Raw genomic sequence first — 14,719 nt, 5'->3', positions numbered from 1 at the left:
CTTCCCTGTCGCTTCCTGAGCATGTGTGCAAAGTGAGAATAGTAACAATAACAATAGCAACTTTCATATAGCGCATTTCAGACTTGAAAATGAATTCATTGCACTCACTGTAATCATACAAAGCTGGATCACTGGCAAGAATGTAATCATCTGTTTCTAGTGTCATTATCAACTTTTCCTGCAACTTTCATTAAAATCGATCTGTTCAAAACTTTTTGAGTTACTTTGCAAACAGTCAAGCAAACAAACAAACCAATGCCAATGAAAACATAACCTCCTTCCTTGGTGGAGGTAATTGAAACAAAAAAGACGATATACCAACAAAAATGACACAAAATACACAGAGACTCCAACTCTCCCGCTTTCGACGGGAGATCTCCCGCCGAAAGCCCATTTTTGCCAAATCTCCCGTTCTCCCGCTTGAGATTTAATTTCTCCCGCCCTGGCTCTGTGTCCCTTGTTGGAAAGGATTTCTTACGTATTGCCATCGTATGTTGAAAAATAAGCCTTAGACAGCACGAGAGAGCATCTAGAACCCTAGAGCTGGACCCCGGCCGCAAGGAACTTCGCGCTTTGCGCACATCAACTTGGGGTCTCCCGTTTGCTAGGGGTTTCAGGCGGGAGAATCTCCAGATCAGAAGGTGCTTGGGGTTGGACTCTCTGAATACATTACCCTGCAATAATTATTTTACATGTATGTACATAAGAGCTAAAACTTGCCAATACATCTGACATACACAGTAATAACACAAATGAAGTCAAATTGAACAAAGTTAAAGAAAAAGAGAAGAAAAGACTTCTGTGAATCACAGAATGTGACTCTGCTTCTCCCACTCTTTGAATAAAATAGCTTGCACACAATAACAATATTTAAAAAATGGAAAAAACAACCCAAAATATGCTCACACTGCAACATGTTGAAAAGGTCAGAGTGTGAAACAGGTAACAAAGAACAATTTTTTTTTCTCTCTCTCTCTCTTTTCAGAAGAGGGGAATTTCGGCAAACAGAAGAGGAGAAGAAAGAAGAACTTTGGCGACAGACGTAAAGAGATGAAAAACTTACCTCCATCCCTCTGTCCCTCGCTAGATTTCATTTCGTCCTCCTCCGGTGCCACATGGGACTTCCAGATGGAGTCTCCTTTCTTCAGTGCCAGGACCAAAGAATTTGTCTGCAGGGAAAGCGGAAGTCACTGATTGAAAGGCTACAATCTGAGGTCATCTGAGGTCAACACTGTCATGAAGGCAGGCCAGCCATGTTATCCAGGAAGAGGGGACAGTAGTCAGTAAAATCTGATAGGAATTTGATTCAATGCCAATGTGATTGTATGTTGAGCCTGTAAATAATATCTTTTACAGCATTAAAGGGATGGTATAGTTCTGGTTGAGATGAGGATTCAGGTTTTAACTTTTTGTGCGATAATAAGAAACCACTTATATGAAATATCAAAGAGCATACAATTCTAAGAGAAATTCAAAGTTCATTCAAGAAGAAGAAAAAAGGGTTTTGAAATTTGTGAAAAATCCATAACCAAAGTTAAACAAAGTGGTATTAATAAAAGATGGGGCACAACTTCTATTACGACCACTTTTATGATAGGTCATGTTGTGAACAAGGCAAGTGCCAATTGTGTCTCGCCCATTCACGTACAAGAAATTAAAATATTTGTCTAACTCTCACAAGTTGCCATAAAAACTTAACATTGGGCCCTAAAGTTCATTGTCCTCTGCCTGTGACCTTTGACCTTGAGGTACCCTTCATGTTGAGCAAAATGTGTAACTTTGTATAACCACTCTTCCCTCCAAGTTTGATTGAAATTGAAATCCTCGGTAGAGAGTTATTCAAATTTTTGTAGCGTTACGGACAGACGACGGATGGACGGACGGACGACGGACGGAGGGACGGACGACGGATGGACGACGGACGGACAGATGCCGCAGGCAATTCCTTAGTCTCCCCACACCTCCGGTGGGCTCGACAAAAATGGGACAACTTGTCTGCAAAGTCATCATGGTCTTTCTTGTCAAATTTGCATCTGTGACTGATGCTGATATCATTCTTTCCCAAACAAAATAGGATTTTAAACTGATTGTTTCATAACTTCCTCATTATCTGTCCTATTCTAACCAAACTGTCCTATCAATTCTGTCTCCTGGACCTTACTCTCATAATAACAGCAGGGCTCAACGTTAACTTTTTTTTTTCTCTGGTGGCCCACTGGGGCCACTAAAATCTTTAAATCTTATTTGGTGGCCCATAAAAGAAATGTACTGACCCCAAATTAATGGAAGACATAACAATCCATTTTGATTCCTATAGTTACCCGATCGGGCCACCATAAGATAAATTTAGTGGCCTGACACAAATTTTTAGTGGCCTCGGGCCATCACTATAGTCAAGCCCTGATATAAGCCAACTTTATAAACAAGCAGTGACATTTTACCTTTAAAGACATAGTAGTGTTTAAGCGGATGTATTCTCTTCACTACCAGCTCACACAAGGTACTTGTAATTAAATGCTATATAACTACACATCAATAAATGTACTTCCTGATTTGTGTTTTGACAGTGTATGATTTCACACTGATGAGGGAGTGAATGACTCGGGTGTAAAATTGCATCGTCTGAATTGATGAGCTCTGCAACCCTCTGACAAAGTGTGTGTTTCTACTGAACAATAAGAATTAAAAGGCCCGGTCACACTGCCCAAAGTCTTGTAAACGCATGAATCACGCAAGAAATTTGGTTGTGCATGCTTGTCCGTCGAGAATTTTTGCTCATTTACGCGAGGAAAATCACTGATGAATTGCGCAAGAACTACAGAAAGACCACGCACTTTCAGCGCATAGGCATGAAAAGGCCCCAAATAGAGCGAATTCGTGGTTGTGCGCGATGACTGAGGTCCACGGAAAACCGTGCATAATCTGCGTATTATCACTAGTGAACTGCGAATGAATCGCACATGAACGCGATAGCGGCAACATTTTTGCGAACGATCACTGATATTCCACACATATTTCGTGCATTGTTCACGTAAGAACTATGCAAACTATGCAAAAATTACGTAAAACAGCGCAATACTGCGTATACTTTTATGTGAAGCCGAGTTTTGAACTGTTCAAAACCTGGAATCGCGTAAAGCGCCGATCCGGCGCACATAGGCGGACAACTAGGAAGGTTCCACGTCAGACAAACTCATGAAATGTGCAAATCGCGCATGTATCGCGTTAGGTTCGAATTTCTTACTTGATTCATGCATTTACTTGATTTTTTTTGGCAGTGTGAGCGTGCCTTGAGGTAATGTGAGGTTATGCGGGTAATGCATGAATTTCTTTCACAGTGAAACACATTAAGTATTACTGTAGTGGGTGATGCGAGGTGATCTGTTATCCACCTTTTTTTAGGTGGTCAATGCAAGGTAATGCCAGGGAAGATTTTTCGTAGAAATAGAGCAGGTAAAGAAATTTGCACTGTGCCAGAAGTCTTGAATTCTTATTACCAGGAGATTTCATGCCTTATCATCACATCACACCAGCTGCATCAAACTACCATATGTCCAAAAAAAAAATTACCACGGGACCCTCCGTTATGATAACTTTAAAAATAGTGAATCAATCCAAATACAATTTCAGGGTACGAAACTATAACTCATTTCCCACATCTTACAGAAAACCCCATTCGATTTGCTTCAGTGGTCATAGAGAAATGAGGAATTTTGTAGAGCATGTCAGGAATCTCATCCCTACAAGTTATGTCTATTGTGTTTGCAAATTGATATGCAGTTACAAGAGCATCCAAGTGCTAAACTTGGAAGAATCAGACTCATGACATGCTTTACAACAATCCACAGTTCTCTGTCACCGCTTCACCAAATTGAATGGGATTTTTTGCAAAATAGAGCTGAAGTAGCATTTGGACAGTTTAATCATATTGGGTGTAATTTTTTTTTTTTTTTTTTTTTTTTTTTTGGGGGGGGGCATACTGTACTGTACTGCCCTGTGAACACTTTTTGTCTCTATTCAATAGCACCATCTTAACCGATTACCGTCCAATGAGGCAGTGTACTCACAACCTAATCTTTGACCTTATAACGTGCATCTTCCTGGTTCACCGCACTTTGCAAATTCTCCTGCTTTACCCCGCATGACCTAGTATCTCATTGCTCAGTAGATACATTTTGGGTAGTACAGTCAGCCTTGCCTAAGTCGAACAGTCAACCTTGCCTATAAGTCTAGTCTATGTTGACAGAAGAAATACCTTTGACTTGGAGAAACTGTGACTTTAATATGAGGGATTTAAGGGATGGTACAGTATAGTGGAGATGAGAATTGGGCTTTTGATTTTTTGCGAGATACCAAGAAAACACTTATGAAATTGTACAGAGCATACCATTTTAAGAGGAATTCAAAGTTTATTCGATCAAAATTGGGTTTGGAATGACTGAAACATCCAAAAACAAAGTAAAACAAAGCGATCGTAATAAAGTGTGGGTCCCACACTTATTAGAATCGCTCTGTTTTGGATATCTCATCCATTTCAAAACCAAATTCAAGCGTTGAATTCCTCATGGAATTACATGCTCTTTCATACAGCATATTTCATATGAGGTTTCTCATTATCTCACCAAAAAATTTTAGAAACCTGAAATTAGGTCTCAACCAAAACTATACGATCCCTCTAAATCGATAGAATATAAAGAGGACTTGAAAAGACTTTCCACTGAGGCAATTATTCGTGTTACACAAGATCGACTTAGCCCAGTGAGGATGATTTGATTTTGCTACAACACGTATTTCCCATAGATGCTTGCCCGAGTATACTCGGGACTCGTCCTCAATGGGTTAAGCAAGGTTGACTGTGGTAAAACACATGGTATTACAGGTGACAAAAGTTCACATTTAAGTGAGGTAATATGTGGTGTCCAGTAGAAACACACAGAAACTGACCAGTTGACTACCCTCCTCCTCGGAGTGAGAGACCGTTGTCCGGACAAATTTGTGGATGCCGTCCTCGGGGTACTTGGCCCGGCTGTCCAGCTGATACACCTCCGGAATGTCCAGTTCAAAGTTGTTCTAGGAATGAAAGTAAAGATCAAAGCCTGTGTTTAATGTGAGTTCAACCCACTCATTGCCAGTAGGAAGCATGTATTGATTGAGGTATAATCGTATCTGTCATGAATAGAACGTACTACAAATATTATATCAAAGAGGTACAACACCTAAATATGTGCGTGGATTGGGCAAATGCAGCAATGGCAGTAGAACACAGCAGTGAAAGTCATACAAACACATTTTTAGACTTTCAGGGCCATTAATCGCTGGATGAGAAGATGACAACAGTTAACAGTGTCACTGTACGACAACAATATAAAAAAGAATTCCACAAAATGTCACTATATACTTGTTACTATCGCATGTTAAGGGTGATATAATTCCCCTTGGTTCCTAAAAGAGGCAAGTGCTCTTTCAATTTACTAAAAAAATGAAACTATGCTGAATTCTTGTAACCAAGTGTTACACTTTCTTTTTCTATTGCATTCACTCAACCCATTATATTTGGGTAGTATTTCCCAATTCAGTGAGCCATCACTGGTATACCCACTTTGAGCTGGTTGTCATAAAATTTCTCATTTCGAAATACATGGCAGTTTCAAAACATATGAGACTGCCTATTCTTTAACACGATATTGTGATTTACAATGGAATATTCCCGAGGAATGGCAGAGGTGCCAAGTAGAACACACTCAATCTTTAATCAGAATATCCAAAATGATCAGAGGTATTAAATGGGACAAATTTCAGTGGAATTAAGAGATGAAAGCACAAGGTTTGTATTTGTTTTGTTTTGTTATATTTTTAATCAGATTTTTGTACACATCTAGTTTGATCAGTGGTTCTTTTTTTTCCTATTAAAAAGTGTGGGGTCAGCAGCCCCCACCCCATGCCCCTCCCCCCCCCCCCCCCCCCCACCCTGATCCATGCATTGTGGCAATCTTTGATACCTCTAATATACAACAAACCCACTTTCCACTCACACCAATCTATTGTCACTGCACCACAGTCAATGGTTTATCTGTATGATTCATCCACTCACATCGTCAAGGGCAACACGGATGAGGTTGGTCAGCCTGTTGAGGCACGTGGGGAACTCCCCAAGGAGATTCTGCACGAGGTCCAGCGTTTGAAGATTTGCCAGGTCACTGAATGATGCTGGCAATTCCCGCAGCTAGAAGAGATGATAGTTGGAGGGGGGGGGGGGAAATAAAACAAACATACAAATATCAAATACCAAAAGGGGAAGAGTACAAGAGAGGAGTAGAGGCAGCTTTTAGAGGAGAAAACATCATGAGCCTCCAGAAAATTTTCTCCTGAGATGGAAATCCTAATTTCATACAGGTCATCTCAAAGCATTTTTGGTTGTTTTTGTCACTTTGCTTTGTGCCCTCTTAAAGTTTGTTTTGATTTTTCTAATGTTCCTGGAAAGCATGAAATATGATAGGATGTAGACTGAGAGATGAGATATACAGTTACAGTATCTATTTTTAAAAAGTTGCGTTTGATAGTGCTTGGACACACAACTGGAAGTACAAACAAAATCACCTTGAAAGGGAAATTCCCTTAAAGATAATATAAAGTTTTGGTACCTCGAAAGTTTCCCTGAATTTCCTTTTCTTAGTTTGTGTTTCAGGTTAAAGTACCTTTCATACAACTAACACTATGAGACTTACTCGCCCCAAAGTGCTCTCATGTCTTAGTAATCATGCAATTAAAGGACAAGTTCACCTTCATTAACATAAGGATTGAGAGAATGTAGCAATATTAGTAGAACACATCATTGAAAGTTTGACGAAAATCAGACAATCCGTTCAAAAGTTATGAATTTTTGAAGTTTTTAAGCAGTAACCGCTGGATGAGAAGACTACTGCAGTGTGTGAATAACTTAGATGTCACATGCGTACAACAATGTAAGGAAAATATAAAGACAATTTCACAAAATTTCATCTTTTGAAAAAAGTACACATTCCCCCGACTCGTTACCGACAAATGTTATGGGTAATATTATTCCCCCTGCCTTTAGAAAGAGGCAAGTCAAGTGCTCTTTTATTATGCGAAAAAAGTGAAAATATGTTGAATTTTCTTTACATTTTCTTTATACTGTTGTACGCATATGACTCACAAGCTGTAGTAGTCTCCTCATCCAGCGGTTCCAACACAAAAATTTTAAAAATTCATAACTTTTGCATCGATTGTCCAATTTTCCTCAAACTTTCACTGATGTGTTCTACTAATATTGCTGCATTCTCTCAATCCTTATGTTTATGAAGGTGAACTTGTCCTTTAACTGCGACCAGCAGCCCCATACGCATAGCGTAATGGGGCTTCGCATTGTAGCATTCAGAATCATGACAGATTTAGTATCGCGGGTAAATATCAACTTAAAATCCAACAATTTCTTCAATTTGAAGACTTTCCAATTAAGTTGAAGTATTGAAAACAGGCTTCGGGCAACGTTTGGTTCTGCCAATAGTCCCTTTCTGTTCGAATTGATGACTGAATGTGACCTTGAATGACTGAATGAGGACCTTGGGAGAGCTACATACACTGAATACTACGGCCAGCGCATGCGCACACATCACATGCGCACAAATTTCAAATCCATGAACGGATAAGATGTTTGTGTGCGCATGCGCTGGCCGTCAATTCAGTGTACATGTAGCTCTCCCAAGGTCCTCTCGACCGAGTCACATTCAGTCATGAATTCGAACAGAAAGGGACTATTGGCAATTATTGGCATTATTAGATGTAATCTTTTGTAAATGATAACATGTAAGATAGTGAAATTCGGGGTTGCCAGTTTGATGACGACAGGGTGATCAATTCTGCACAAAAAAAAATCTCCCTGAAGATCACTAGTTAACCAGTAAAATGGTAATGGGAGGCTGCAGGCCAGTTTCTACCGATAGCAGGAGTCAGCCCAACCTGGTTGGTGTTCAGCCGTAACCTCTCCAGCGACCTCAGTCTACCAAAGTCCTCTGGTAAGCGCTCAAGGTGGTTCTTGGACAGCAGGCATGTCTTGAGGCCAGACAGCCGCACAAACGACGAGGGCAGCTCCCGGATGTAGTTCTGGCCGAGGTCGAGGTACTCCAGGCTCTGCAGGTCCCCGAAGCTGTCGGGCAAGCCATGCAAGAGGTTTTCATCCAGACGGAGATGTCTAAGAAAACAAGGATTGTCCCAGATGATGGCAGATAGTGGTCAAAAGGTGTTCATTTGTATCATTACCAAAATAAATAATGAAGATAACACCCCCCCCCCCAAAAAAAAAAAATATAAATATATATATATATACATATACAGTCTATGTAATTATATATATATATATATATATATATATATATATATATATATACCATTAAACATACTACTCAAGTTGAAATTTAAGTTCTGTCCTCTGATATAATAAAGTACTTCTGAATTGAAGGTTTGAAGAATGCCCATTTTCTGACTCCTGTCTTAATCATCTTGAATAGTGAAACCTGGGTAAATTACAGTAAAAACAACAACAACACAAATACCTTAGATTGCACATGTCCCCAAAGGAATTTGGCAGGCGGGAGATGCGGTTGCCATTCTGGAAGGCATGTCGCTCAATCTCCATCTGATGGCTCCCAAAATGGAGGGTCTCCACTTTCTTCAGATGTCCTATGCTGGACGGTAGGTGATCCAGGTAATTTGCACCAAGATCCATGTGCCTAAGGGAAGCACCGCTCACTGTGCCAAAGTCCTCTGGAAGCTCATCATCGATATAGTTGTTGCCAAGGTGTATTTCCTGGATGGCGCCCAGCTCTGCCATCCATAGTGGGAATTTCTTGAGGAGATTGTCCACGGCGGAGAATTTCCGCAGCGAGGTTGAAGCGCTGGCCAATCGCGGGGTGAGCTGAGAGAGGAAATTGTTGGACATGTCCACATAGCACAAAGAAGGCAGGTCCCCAAAGCTGTCCGGCAAGTCCAGGAGCTTGTTCCTGCTGAGGTTCAGCACGCGCAAATTTGTGAGACCGCCAAAGCTTTCCGGAAGATGCTCCAGATTGTTTTCTCCCGCCTCCAGTACGCACAGACTCGTCAGTTCACCAAATGTGCTTGGGAGGGCAACCAGCTGATTGTCCTCCAGTGTCAGATGACTAAGGGTCTTCAGTTGGCTGAGATCCTGATGCAGGTGTTTGAACTGATTACCAAGGAGATGAAGCTCTAGAAGCTTGGGAAGCTGGTAGAGAGAGGCAGGCAACACAGAAATCTCATTCTCATTCATGGACAAGGTCCTGAGCTCCTTGAGGTCACCGAGGCAGGCAGGTAACTGCTTGAGGTTGTTCCCAGACACACTAAGAACTTGGAGGAAAGGCAGGGCACCAGCCAGTTCAGTCGGCAGGCTTGAGAGGCTGTTGTAGTCCAGATTCAGTTCGGTCACATTGCTCAATGTACCATTAAGTCTGAGCACACTGATGTCAAAAGTTAACAGACCTTGCGATTCCAAGTCCAAAGTTTCTGTCCCACAGGAGTCACTTGTCATATGATCGGATGAAAGAGTCCTGTACCACATTTTTTCAGGTCCAGGCATAGTACCTACAGGTATCAAAATTGACATTTTCAGGGTTATAATTCCAATAGAAACACAGAATGAAAAAAAAAAATCTACAAAAAAAAAATAAAGCGAAAGTGATGACAAATGGCACAAACCAACACTCAGTATAAATAATTCTGACTTACACCACGCTTACCCTAGCAGGCACATAGCAGAAAAATGTTTTTAAAAATTTGCATCAGGGCAATTCCACGTTACTCACGTTACACTTTTTAGGCGTCTCTGCATATTGTAATTGTCATATTTTTTATACTGGAAGGTTTGACATACTCTCTGTTGTACAATAGATGCACAAGTCCTTAGTCTACCATGCAATATTAATAGAATTTTACTAACCACATCCATACCGGAAATAGAGACAAAATACTTTTGTTACTCATGTTACATTTTTTTGGGACGTCATAAAAAGCCAACATGCCTTTATTCAAAAAGTGTCCTCATACTGGGCAGTATTTCAAACAACTGGTATGATTTATATAACTCATGTTGTGGTACTCAAATATCTATGGGGTCAAAATTTTGAGAGCATTGGAAATATTTGACAGCAGTAGCAAAGTCGTCGTTACTCACGTTACACGTTACTCACGTTACATATTAGCTCATAATCACTACCACATAACTGAACATGAGAATTAGCTGGAAACTAAATGCTTTTGATGAATTTAACTTCTACAGATATTTTGTCCCTAAAATAAAACAATATTGGCACTCTTTCATACTTTTCTCACTGTCATACGGTCATATACAGTCCTGTATGCCACATACAGTTTGTACTTTACTTTTCAGAATCCGAGTAACCACTATAAACCAAATGCAAGAAAATATAAAGTAGTAGATACTAGTTCATGCAGTGAATTAAAATATTCTCCTTCTATTCCCTTTCACAGGAACTTAAATGTACGGTAAGTAGTTTTAATCATGAGTGAAACACTTGCTTTCATAAACTGTAAACTACTTTAGAAATAACATGCAGTACATTGTTCACAAATTACATCCAGCTACTGTTACCAGTGTGGACTTTCCACCCTATGTCAGGGCTGCCAACTCTCATGCAATTAGCAAGACTCACGCAATTCATCAAATTTTAACTAACTGATAAAAGAATTCTCACACTTAACCCCAAAAACAGCATGTTAAAAAAAAAGTAATGTCCCTAAAATTCCTGATTATATCCGAACATGCAATATGCCCAAGCCCAAACTTTTGAGATTTTCCCACAGGCAAATTTTCTCTATGGCATGTGTTGAAATCTTTACTAGAGTATGCACCAAATCTACCACTTAAAATGCAAAATTGATGAAGTTCACTCCAGTGGAAAGGGGGGAGGAAAGACACTCCCCTTCCACACCATCCCCAACCCCACCACTGTCACTTCGATTAGTCGCTTGCTTTATACTCACACTTCACTCCAAATTCTCACTCTAGTTTGGCAGCCCTGCTATGTACAGTCTTTGTATTCAGTGATCTACCTCTTAACCCAAAAAATATTTTTGTATCTTCTGGTAGTGGTGGATTCTAACTTTGAGTAAGTCATTGTAGTTAAGCAATTGTCATTATTTTGGGTTGATAATCCCAGAGAATGTTTAAAAAGCTGACAAGCTGACACTGACAATTCTTGTAAATGTCTGAAACACACATGTACGTGGTATGTGTACTTACCAGCTGCCAGAAAATGATAGATTGTTAACCCCCCCCCCCCCCCAAAAAAAAAAAAAAAAAAATGGCATTGTAAAAAGAGACAACGCCAACTCTTGCTCAAAGTTACATCAGGTATACATATTTTTGTTATTCTATTATGCTTCCAATTCATTTGAAGTAAATTGCATCGAGATGCATCATTTTCCCATTTGTCTTACGATTGCTCCACTAACAAATTCAAAATTGTACAAATTACAACCTTAAGCATAAAAAAAAAAGCTGGCTCTAAAAGGGATTTAAAGATATCCATAGCTGATATCTGAAGTGATATATAAGACTTAGAACTTAACAAAAACAAAACAAAAATATAATGTCCATGATTATTACCCACATCTGGTGCATGAATCTAGTTTGCCAATCAAGATTTTCTTTGGATAGCAAGTGTGTTTAGCCTATTAGATAACAACCAATTCAAGCAAGGTCAGGTAAGGTTATTTACAAGACCATGCTCTCTTTATGCTCCCTCAGCTTACTCAAATCACGCAAAAAAATATTTGCTGTCATTGGTATAGAAATATATTTGTATTTCGTGATTTTTTGTCGTTACTCACGTTACACCCTTGTTACAGTGTACTCACGTTACAGTTTTTGAACCTCTCTCATTATAATACAATTGCATGTACACAACTCTTTCACCATTTTTCATATTACGTAGAAGCAGTATGAAGACAATTTCCATTGGCACATTTTAAATCCAAAGGAAAATTAAGATATGAAACTATTTCAGTATTTTCGTTACTCATGTTACATTAGTTTTAGCAGTTTGGCAGTATGCATTCCACCAATTCATGGGAATACGGATCATTTTTTCCTCACTGACAACTAGTAACTAATACTCAATACATCATAAAAATCAACAAATCAATTACTTACCATTCTTTTATATTCTATGGATTCAACTCAAACATTCAAGCACATTTTCAATGTAATTCTCAATGAAAATGTAATTTGACTTTAAAGTGTAATATCTGCCATTCTGGAGGTATATTAGTGTAGAAAATGGCTGTTCCACATGCCCAGAAGTATACTGCACAAAATAAAATAGGTGGCAAGTTTCAACATAACAATTTATTTTTTCACCCCATGACACCAATCTCATGGAATTGTCCATCAGGTATTTTGTAGTAGGCCAAGTCAATTTCATTTGTACCCATCAATGTGTAGCTTCCACTACATACAACATGTAAGGGATAAATATTCAGCACAATACATCACACACACAACAGACAATGAATGCAGACTTCGATGCAAACTACAATTATGTGGTCAAACACATCTCAATCACAACACCGACACTCTCGACACTGTAACAAGACAAACTTTCTTGTATAAACACATATATGGAGATGAATGAATGAAGACAAAGACAGTGTCATACAGTTTGCTGGAAAACAGCAGACCACTAGATACTACATACTGGGAAATTGCAGACCACTGCCAAGCAGTAGTTCATTTCCACTCATATTATCATGTAATTTCCCTACAGCAGCATTCACATGCGCAAAATAGACTGAGAGAGTTAATTAATCCAAATCTTAAGATTTGAATACATGGATGTGAATTCCACTATCATAAGCTTCCTGCATGTCGTGCTGCCAAGCACCTCAAGCAGAGTGCAGCATGCGCTCATTGCACATCCAAATCTCAAAAATACACACACCTTGAACTCCAGTAAGTTCATTGACCATATTTGCCAAAAGATAAAAAATCCTTCAAAAATTTGTCATTCCTGGATGACTACAATCTTTTTTTTTACGTGTTCCATGTGTCATTAACTTCCTGCTATACAAGTTTTCTTTTGAGTTTCTTTTTGGGTTATTCGCAAACAGAAATAACAAACAAACAAATGTGAGGTAATAATTAAGTTCATAACATTGAGAACTCCTGTGTTTTTAAGTGCAAATGAATTATTTTTGATCAATACATACTATTGCATCATCTATTCATAACCTGCATACAGTACTTAATTGCTAGGTTAGAATCGAGAACTTTATCAAGTGCAAATGAATTATTTTTGATCAATACATACTATTGCATCATCTATTCATAACCTGCATACAGTACTTAATTGCTAGGTTAGAATCGAGAACTTTATCAAAATGTATCAAATTGTATTAATTATGTGTTAACTTCCACTAGGTCCTAAAGTTAACCCCGGCGCGGGGCGCTGTAACATAGTAACGGTACGTATTAGGGTCGCTGCTGCGGTTACACTAAAGTAAGACATTCATGCACAAAGAAAATCACTTATACTATAGAAGTTGACCGATATTTGAACAGGTCAAATCAAGGTAGCGCCTAACCAAACCGTTAGATGTCTATAATTTCTGGAGTATCGCATCAGAGGAGTGCAACATGATTATTGATACTTAATCTAGTACACACGCACGCACGCTAAAAGTATCATTCGTATTTCACAGTGCAATAGATAGATACCCAAGTCCTAGCCCTGGAGACCCGCCGCTGCACATTGGGGCTGGTCGCAGTTTACCTAGAACATCGAAGTCCTAACGTTACATGTTAAAATAAAAATCTAACATACATGTAAAATTCAAAAATTCAAAGCCCTCATGCACGTTCATGCACCTCGTCTCTGTCTGCACTAGCCTAACGTTAGTAACTATGTCGAATACAGGATTTGAAGGTTTACTATAAAACTGATAGTAATACTATAGGTTTAGGCCGAGATGAGGCACTCGAGGTGAGGCACTCGAGGTGAGGCCAAGTTAGCAAGTAGATCTAAATCTAAATTAATTGTGAATTTATTACAATGCATAAACCCTGACACAGTCAGTCTGTATTTGATGTCAGGAATCATTTGCTATGTGAATTGCTATAGAACCAATTAAGGCACTTTTAATAGAAAGACACATCAGCGTGATCAGTGCAGTGCATGGTCCCGGTGGCGATTTAGTCAAATGCGTCAGAAGAGAGTCACGTTACGCTAGAAACGCTACTTGTACAAGCATACGCGAGAATATATATAAGGGACTAAGCGCTAATTTGTTAGAAACTTTGGTCGGTAGGTTTCTCCGTCAAATTACCTGAACTCTTTCAGCTCCCAAACAGAAAGTAAAAAATAAGAGTAATTAGAGCTAGAATCTTGGCACAGATCTTACGTAACTTCTACGACCCCGCGTGATCACCAGTCTCGCACTGAGTACGAGTTTTCACTAGCAGGTGCTAGGTGCCAGAGCAGAAGGTCGCCGTTTCCAAAAGACGTGACGTAATCATTCGCTTTCGCGATCGATCGCGACTGACTGCATACAAAAGCGGTCGGTTCATCATATACAAATAAAACGTCAAAGCAAAGAACGTAGAAAAGCGCACGTTATGCACTGAAGGCAAAAGGGTGGGGGCGGAGTGCATTTGTTTTTGCACAAGACATTA

The 14,719-nt window shown here is 39.4% G+C and overlaps 1 protein-coding gene across 1 annotated transcript; it reads right to left on the bottom strand.

The window, feature by feature from the left end:
* Window positions 1–902: 902 nt before the first annotated feature.
* On the bottom strand, window positions 903–14,487 carry LOC139730503 (uncharacterized). The gene is made up of 7 exons (XM_071641342.1): window positions 14,374–14,487; window positions 8,571–9,612; window positions 7,978–8,209; window positions 6,092–6,223; window positions 4,945–5,070; window positions 1,064–1,169; window positions 903–907 (listed from the first exon to the last, which is right to left on the bottom strand). Exons 2-7 carry the CDS (start codon window positions 9,605–9,607, stop codon window positions 903–905), a joined length of 1,638 nt encoding a protein of 545 aa, XP_071497443.1. The 5' UTR covers window positions 9,608–9,612; window positions 14,374–14,487.
* Window positions 14,488–14,719: the final 232 nt, after the last annotated feature.

Source organism: Diadema antillarum, unplaced genomic scaffold (genome assembly GCF_040938485.1).
Source record: "Diadema antillarum isolate AM-2024a unplaced genomic scaffold, OU_Dant_1.0 seq00000318_RagTag, whole genome shotgun sequence".
Lineage (NCBI taxonomy): Eukaryota > Metazoa > Echinodermata > Echinoidea > Diadematoida > Diadematidae > Diadema > Diadema antillarum.
Note: the sequence above shows the minus strand (reverse complement) of the source record. Positions and strands in the feature narration are given on the sequence as shown.

Bases quoted from the DNA above. Each gene is read 5' to 3' on its own strand.
- LOC139730503 (XM_071641342.1), bottom strand. From the start codon at position 9,607: ATGCCTGGACCTGAAAAAATGTGGTACAGGACTCTTTCATCCGATCAT. The intron at 6,224-7,977 runs GTTGGGCTGACT...CATCTCTTCTAG, and splicing joins TACGGCTGAACACCAACCAG to CTGCGGGAATTGCCAGCATC. The intron at 5,071-6,091 runs GTGAGTGGATGA...TTTCATTCCTAG, and splicing joins TCCGTGTTGCCCTTGACGAT to AACAACTTTGAACTGGACAT.